The 8,758-nt window shown below is 44.2% G+C and overlaps 1 protein-coding gene across 1 annotated transcript in view; it reads right to left on the reverse strand.

The window, feature by feature from the left end:
• The window catches only part of fbln5 (fibulin 5), a 10,655-nt gene extending 2,112 nt beyond the window's left edge, over positions 1-8,543 (reverse strand). Inside the window, exons 1-10 of the mRNA XM_068580401.1 lie at positions 8,327-8,543; positions 8,115-8,169; positions 7,877-7,925; positions 7,431-7,700; positions 2,551-2,673; positions 1,885-2,001; positions 1,627-1,743; positions 1,024-1,146; positions 441-567; positions 150-345 (exon numbers count right to left, since the gene is read on the reverse strand). Coding sequence (XP_068436502.1) covers positions 150-345; positions 441-567; positions 1,024-1,146; positions 1,627-1,743; positions 1,885-2,001; positions 2,551-2,673; positions 7,431-7,700; positions 7,877-7,925; positions 8,115-8,169; positions 8,327-8,370 — 1,221 coding nt within the window. The 5' untranslated portion in view covers positions 8,371-8,543. The remainder of the gene's footprint in view (positions 1-149; positions 346-440; positions 568-1,023; positions 1,147-1,626; positions 1,744-1,884; positions 2,002-2,550; positions 2,674-7,430; positions 7,701-7,876; positions 7,926-8,114; positions 8,170-8,326) is intronic.
• Between the last annotated feature and the right edge of the window lie 215 nt (positions 8,544-8,758).

Consider the following 8,758-nt stretch of genomic DNA (forward strand, 5'->3'; position numbering starts at 1 on the left):
AAATATATAAATACTGCAATACTTTCATCACTGGACCCATAGGCTCAACCACCATCGTGTTACCTTCTTCTTTATTGTACTGAAAATCTTTAAGTTTGCCACTTCAAAGTGTTAAAAACGTGACCCTCGGTGCTCTCTGCCGTACTCACCCTCATGTAAAACTCTCGTCCCTCATTGCCCGACTTTATCTGGAAGATGTAGAAGGCGCCGGGGTAGCGCGTGGTGGCCTGCATCTGGAAGATGTCTGCAGGCACACTGCGCCCCGACGACAAGTCCATGTGTCGGTACAGAATGGTGAAGGGTTTGTCCCTGCAGGCAGGGTTCTCAGCCGAACACATGCACTGACTGCAGAGGGTCACACAGGGCGGGACGGGGGGTTCAGATAATCATGCAGCAGGTACAGGAAACGGCTGTGTGGCAACGAGGTAGAGAATACTCACTTGTCACTAACTTCGATGTAAGGAGGGTGACACTGTAAAGCATCCAGGCACGTATTGCCTCCCTGGAAATTGAAACATACTTGTGCTGTTGTACAGGTGTTGTTACCAGTGTCACATTCATTGATATCTTCAAAATCAAACACACAACAATCAAAGTCAGTTAAAACATCATCATCAACATCATCAACAGAGACACAACATTTAGAGAGCATCAACAATGGAGCAATTGAGAAATGGCACGAAGAGAGTACATAATAATATTAAATAGTGTGGCACTTGTTTTAAACATTAGCTGATACACATGTGCACCTTGTCTGAATGCTGGTTTAATGGTCCTTAAATATCTTTGGTGCAGCATTGAGATGCTCAAGACACATTTTAGGTGACAGGTGACAAATATTCTAAGCAAAATGCAATCAAAGAGAGCAGATTTAATAACATTCAAAAATATTACAAATCACAACAAGACAATTCACAGTAGCTTTGTGAGCTATGTTTCCATTCATGGTTCAATGCCCCCCCCCCGACCCCCCGCACGTTAAAAGCAAACATTTATTCAGTTGTCCTCTGTCCTGAACTTTACCTTCACAACTCCTGCCGTCCTCAAACACATAATATCCTGGCGGACAGACGCAGGAGAAAGAGCCGGGCGTGTTCACACATTTGTGCTGACACAGAAACTCAGAGAAGCTGCACTCATCCAAGTCTACAGGGAATGAAACAAAGAATTAACAAAGAATAACAGTAAGAGGATCAGAACTAATGCCCAACGACAAGGTTTTGGGTTCAAGTTCAACCAGTTCTGTGGATTTAAAGTGCGAATATGAGCCTGAGATACCCGACTGGAACAGGCTCCATCTTCCTGTGACGCTGCACTGGATAAGCAGTTATAGAAAATAGATGAATAGAAGGACAGTGTTCAGGATATATCACATTATCGCAGGAAAATCTAGATTCAATCTAAAGTGCATGGAGTTAATGTATAGTTTGGCTCATTTAGAACGATATTATTGTTCATCAGTTGGGAAAAGTCTAGTATTAGTTTTACTCTGGACTATGTGGAGCTTTCATGCTCTACACACAGGCTTCAAAGACATAAAACATTTTTTTTTAGATAAATAAATTGATCACCAATCACTGATTTGACACCGTTTAAAATGTTAAAACCACAACCGGCTCTTCTCACCAATGCAAGACGTTCCGTCGGCCGCCAACTCGAATCCCTCGTCACAGTTGCACATGAAGGACCCGTAGGTGTTGAAGCAGCCGTGAGTGCACGGCTCATCCTCACACTCGTCCACATCTGGAGGAACAACAGCGGATGAAAAGAGTTTAACACAACATTGGAGCGCAGCCAGAAGGAAAACAGTGTGCATTTACGCATGTTTATCTGCACAGGGCATGTGTTATGCCCCTGTATGTGTGTGTGTGTGTGTGCGCGTACCTTGACAGGTCCTGCTGTCGGGGTTGAGGATGAAGCCGGGGTTACAGGAGCAGGAGTAAGAGCCGGCGACGTTGGCACACAGCTGTTGGCAGTAACCATAGCGACATTCATCAATATCTGGCCAAAAAGAAAGAGACAAACTGGTTATGAATCATCATGTATACATACTGTAGGTCTGTTTACAGTGTTCAATGACAAATAAATAAAAATCACAGCTTCATTATGCACCATTTCTTCATGATTTATTGATTTGATTTGGTTAAAAGTCTGCCGAGCTGCTGTGCTGCATATAACCTGCAGAGGGCGCTGTTCAAGCTTTTTGAACGTGTCAAGGCAGAATTGTCCTGATACATTATCCAACAGTCTTTCAAGTTACATGGACTTAAGTTTAGGATCTTCTCCATTGATATTCCTACTTTATTTTCAACGTCAGTTGAGACACATATCAACCAGGAAGTGACACCAAATGGCCGCAAAGAAACTTAAAAGGACTACAAAGAGACACAATAAAAGAATAGTAATGGCCAACACAACCACGAAGAGATGCAAAACAGCCGCAAAGAGACACAAAGAGACCCACAATGACTAGGAACTGTCTCTGTGAGCAACTTCAAACGACTGTACATCTAAACCCACTCTTCATTCATCTTACTGATGGTCACTCACCCTGGCACTGCCCGCCAATGAGCCAGTATCCTTCAGTGCAGGAGCAGGTGTAGCCGCCTGCTGTGTTGATGCAGACCTGGGTGGGGTTGCAGTGATGAGAGTTCGTCTCACATTCATCAATGTCTGGAACAGACAAGCAGCAGAAAAGAGAGAGAGAGAGAGAGGAGTGTTATTGAGTTTTTTTGTGGTTTAAAACTAAAACCTGAATGTAAGGAACAAGATAGTTCGATACTGTAGATGGATATCAGTACTTCATCACTTACATCAGTCAAATCACATTGAAGAGTCGTAAAAACAGGGTTTAGCGTGCAATAAAAACATGTAAAAACAGTGAAAAGATCACTGGATACTCTAATATATGCATTGATAGTTCCTGGTTATATTCTGTACATGGTTATTATGCTAAAAGTTATGAAAACGTATCAAATAGATGTTCATCACATTAGCGCTAAAACATTTCTAACCGTGTTATACTACTCTTTTACCCTTCGGTAGGATTATATTAAATGGCATACATGGGTTTTATGACTCAGTTTGGCAGTTAGTCCTAAAGGAACACAAACGCCTCAGCTGGAGAGTTTCTTTTGAGGTGGACAGAGTTTGGAAAAGTTGCTGCATATGAAAGAATGTCAAATAAATGTGATGTAAAACACCACGGAAAGGTAGTTCCTCCGCTGGATCGTGAACAATTCTTAAATAAATGAGTGGAAGGATGAGGTGAAAGCACATTCATGATATCGTGGGAGTTGTGCTTTTGTACCTTTTCTCAGAAATATATCATCTTTTTTAATTTTCTGCTGTATTTCTAAGCTCTTGTTTCTGCATTTTTAGTCATTTTCCTGTTTGGAAAAAAAAGTTATCCTTTTCCTGATTCACACTACTGATGTTATATTTAAAAAATAAAAACGCACAAAAGCTCCACCGTTGCAGCTTTTAAGGGTGATAAAGAAAAGCCTCGTCTGCTGGCTGACACATTAGCCAAAAGTCTGTTTCTTCAACACTCAGGTTTCCCCACCCTGTGTTATAAAAGAAAACCATCTGAACACAAAAGTGACCATTTCAACACAGCATCAATTTACAGTTGTTTTTGCACAAGATTAAAAATTCCTCAGATTACAATCTGATTTCCTTTCCAACCCTGGAGCAGCTTACACACTACATCGTAACAGACATATTTCCTTATGAGGATGTGACATGAATCACTGGTTTCTGGTTCCCAGACCATGAAGTCACCAAATCTCTGGAAAAGCGTCGGAGGGGGGAAGTGGGTGTGAGCCCGTCGTTTTGTTTGGACAAGACGGCTTTGATAAGCGATAGCGTCGGTCCGTGGGACTGTCGCCCCTTTTTTGCCAACGTGGACTGCCGGTCCTTCACGGGAGAGGAGGAGGCCACCGGCCAACAGCTACACCCCCCTCACACCACCCGACACCTGCTTGCAGTTATCAGTCAAAACCTCTCTGAATGGTCTTCATCTGCACCCCATGTGCATTACTGCAGCTCTCCAACACACACACACACACACACACACACACACACACACACACACACACACACACACACACACACACACACACACACACACACACACACACACACACACACACACACACACACACACACACACACACGAGCTGCAGGAGCATTTCAGTTCAGCTCCTTATATAGGCCGTTTCATGAGCTGCCCACGAGCCTTGTGGTCACCGCTGACATCCCTGATCAGCTTTGGGGAAGACGAGACCGATGGGATTCGTTTGAAATGAGAAAACTTGGAACAGTCGACACCAAATTTGTTCACGAGCTGTTTCAAAACAACCCGCGGTGGCTGCTAATGCCAGGTCCTTCTTTGCGAGGAGGATTAACATGTCGGCTGTGTTCATCATTCGCTCTCAAATCAAATGGAAAATACACTGAATGAGACCATCAGCAAGTTATGACTGTACAATGTCTTGTTTTCAGATCATGTATCAAAAAATCCCAAAAGATTGGATGTTTTTTCTCAAACCACAGAAGCGCATGTAATCCTTCAACTCGAGGAAAAACTTGAAAATCCAACAAAAGCGGAGTTACGAGCGGAAATGAACCGCACAGTCCCACGTGAGGTGTCATCGTTTGACCCAACGTGAACGTGTGCTTGAGCAATCCATCTCCTGCTTAAAAGGATCGGTTACCCAAAATACTAAAACATATTCCCTCAGATGATATTTGTTCCCCCACAGAGAACTGAAAAGGAAAAACCTAACAGCAGCACGTCTTTTCTCTTTATCCTGCTAATCTAAAAACCCGCCTGTAGTTTTTATTCTTTGAGAGGAAGTAGTTCTCACAGTAAAAACAGTTCCCAGTCTTTTAGTCTGGTCCGGGCGGTGCCTTTGTTTTCTGGTTAAAGGAATAGTTCAACATTTTTATGAAACACACATATTTGCTTACTTGACAAGGGTTTGATGAGAAGATTGATCTTTTCAATATGAAGCCGGACCCAGCCAACGGTTATCTTAGCTTAGCATAAAGACTGGAAACAAAGGGCAAGTCTGGTTCTATCTAAAGAAAACACATTCCATCTACACCTCTTTATCTTGTTGGTTTAATCCATACAAACACAGTCGTGCTTGTGCCAGACTGTTTCTCCTCTTTTGATACTTCCATTTTTGTTTGGATTAAACCAACGAGATACGCCGTGTTATGGCTAGCTGTTTCGCATTGCTTTCTGTTAATGCTCATCGGCTTCTGGCTGGAGTGACGTTTGAACCGCTGTCATATCAATCTTCTAATCCAATGCTCTGGCAATAGAGCGAAACCCCTCCTTTCAGGAAAATCTTAACGCACACAATGAGTCTTTAGACTATAATTCTGCTTTCCAGCTTCGAGTTGACAGATTGGGGAAGGCCCTTCCTGTTTCAACACGGCTGCTCCTGTTCACAAAGCCAAGGAGGGATTTGTGTTGAAGAACTGGTCTGCACTGACCAACACCTTTGGAGTGAACTGTGGACGCCAAGCAAAGCCTTATCACCCAACATTAGTGATGAACTTTCTCTATGTATCTAAAAATCTGGTAGAGTTTCTTCTCAGACGCATGGCGGCTGTTAATGCTAAAAGTTTTGGAATAAGACTCTCAGCCATCAGGTGTCCACATACGTAGTGTCTCTGCTTTGCTGGATACCACTAAGTAAAGTAAAGTGTGTCACCTGGTGCAAGGATGAGCTCCAGAAAGCAGCTAAGAGACAAAGAAGACTAACACGCAAAAACGCTGTTTGGAAAAAACCTTGGGAAAAACAAAAACGACAAATGCATCAACACAAGGCCTAATTTGTTCCATTGTTCTCCCACAACTGGTGCCGTTGATGGAGTGTAGCGGCCTTACATGAAGACAAAGCAATGTTTGTTGCGGGTTCAAGCAGGAAGTCGCAGTCTGTGTAATTTCTGCCCCACAGCAGCATCAATCAATTAACCCATTACATCAGCACACAAACACACACATACACACATCCACCAGGGTGTGAGGACTCATTACGAATGGCCTCAACAGAGGCATGCCTGTTCTCCAGGAACAGATTTGGCAACACATGACCTCATCTTTGGCACTGCGATGGTGAAGTTTACCCAAACAAGGTTGTGAGCCGATTCCCTGACAGGCCGTCTCCCCGACAAAGACAAATAGCCGGTATTTGTGCATGAGCTAAACTCCGAAAATTCTTCTTGCACGTTTACACTTTCCACTCATTACACGGTCACGGCTGATTTACCCCAAACACACCAAAATGGACTTTACGGAGGCCATTTTCAACAGCTTGTCCCCGGCTGGACGCAGTGGGGAGAAATGACGCTCAGATGTACTCGTCGTCACACGTTGAGTGTTTATCCGACAGCTGGGATTTCTTGCGGTTGTGAAATTCAACACAATCAATCAGAAAGCAGAAATGTTCTCACGGCCCCTCTGCTTCGGCTGGGTGACGGCAGAAATGACGCCGCGCCGAAGCATCGAACGCCATCTGTCCCTGTGATCTGACCGGATTCATGCGTTCCCCCTGGAGTTCAACCGCAATCTCTGATGACTCGCACGACATTCCTGGCCTCGCGTCACCTCGTCCATAGTTTCTCTCTAACGTCCGATACAAGGCAAGATGTCGGGGCTGTTGTGCAGAGATTCAGCGAAGGGATAAGGGACTGCAAACAGCTGCAGCAAGACACAGACACCACCCACTCTTGCAGAAAAAAATGTGGTAATGATTCTTAAAAACAAAATGTGAACACCAATGACAAGTCACCTTCCAGGAGAGAACATTCGACCTTCATCTAAAAGTGATTCCTAAAAGACATGAAGGTTGCTAACCTTTTGTAACCACAACATCACCAAATAGTAGTTTATTTGCCTAATCATAACAAAGTACTTACATTTAACTGTTAGTTTCATTTAAATTTGCAGTCATTTAAAACCAAACCATGACGTTTTTTACTAAATGGAACCAATTAGTTTTGTAGCGTTTTTTTCCCGTAAAATTTCAGTGGGCGTTGACAGACTCAGAACTTTGTTTCTTCGTTCTCAGGACCCTTTAGATTTTTGTCTATTGACACACTGGAGGGCCCCAACCCACCGGTTGAGAACCCTTAGACCAAACTACCTAAAGCAGTTAAAAGTATTGATTACACATTTATTCATGAGTATTGACAATTAAATGATATCATAGTAAAATATTACGGTCACATGTATCCTTTTTTTTGTGCAAAACAAGTTCCTGTTGATTCGTAAATACATTTTTCTGATGATACATCTGTACTTTTACTTTTTTGATGACTGTGGAGTATTTGTACATTGTCGTAAGAGTACTATTATTTACAGTTGGTCTTCCTCCACTGAAGTCAGTGTCTGCACACCGACAGTGACTCACCATTACAGCTGCCATCCTCTGCAGGAGAATATCCCAGGAGGCACTGCGCGGTGGCCCTCACTCTGGGGTAGCTGGGCTCCACAGATCTGGGCAGAGACGGCAGGAAGGTGTCCAATGAGTCCGGGTAAACGGGCTCGGGCAGGGCCGGGATCTCCGGTCTGAACGGCTGGTCGTACAATCTCCTCGGGAGGCAGAGGTAGCCTCCGTTCTGGTTCACACACTGCATGTCTCCTCGGCAAACATCTGGCGGGGTACGGCACTCATCCACATCTGGAATACAGAGGAGGGAACTGATAAGACCATTCCTGCATCCTGGACATCTGTGGGATCGTGATCCATTTGCTTTTCACTGCAAGTGAAAATGAGAGCTGGTTCTACGTCACACTCTACATACGGGCCTTTAGGACATATTTAAACAATATATGAGCAGAAGTCCTGTCACTCACCTATACACTGTCTCGACCTGCGGTCATAAGCAAAACCTTCTGTGCAGGTCTGAGGAGAGATGATCAGGAGGCGGTTTGTCAAGTCGGACAAACTACAAAACTACTCATGAAATATGATTTTAATAAGAAGTTTTATTCGTGACAATTGTCCATGCATAACTCCATGTTTACACAATCTCTCCATGACCATGACCTTCGTTTTAAAAATGAATGAAAACACTGAAGGGCAGTGTGTTACCTGTCCGTGTCCAGGCTGGACACAAAGCAGAATAAATACCAGAGCTGCCAACATCCTGCAAAGAAGGAATGTCAAGCTTTTGTCAGAAAAGTTTGTGTCGCTGAAAAAACAACAACAGGAAATTGATGCGAGCATCCCGTTACATATCCATCTAAAGCACAAATAACTCAAGTCTGTTGCGCAAAGGAGAATAAAAAAGGGAGATCACTGACCTTGCAGAAGAGCAAAACCTGAAGCCACGTACTTCAAAAAGCATGGTTTATGGTTTCTCAAAGGAAAGAAGTAGAAGACCCGTAAATTCTCCCTAAATCCCCTCGCCACTACCCAGCAGTGCTCGCGCCAACCCGGAACTGTGCGCCTTTACGCCGAAAGCCGACACCAGGTGCTCATTAACCGCGGTCTTGGTCGAGCTGAAGCTCCGGTGCATTGACCAAGTGTCGCAGGAATGCCTTTTTCAAAATGGACTGTTTCTGCTGCGCTCCTGCCAGGCAGTCGCAGATTATTTAGCAATGCAAATTGTCTGGCCCCCTCCGCAGCGCGCGCGCGCGCGCTCACCACAGCTGGATCTAATCAGGGAGAGCCAGCCCCCTCCGGACAGAGACAGAGGCGCGCGCTCACTCTCTCCAACAAGCTGCGACTCCTGT

The sequence above is a fragment of the Clinocottus analis genome, unplaced genomic scaffold (assembly GCF_023055335.1).
Source record: "Clinocottus analis isolate CAN_PGR_092001 unplaced genomic scaffold, fCliAna1.0.p SCAF_17, whole genome shotgun sequence".
Lineage (NCBI taxonomy): Eukaryota > Metazoa > Chordata > Actinopteri > Perciformes > Cottidae > Clinocottus > Clinocottus analis.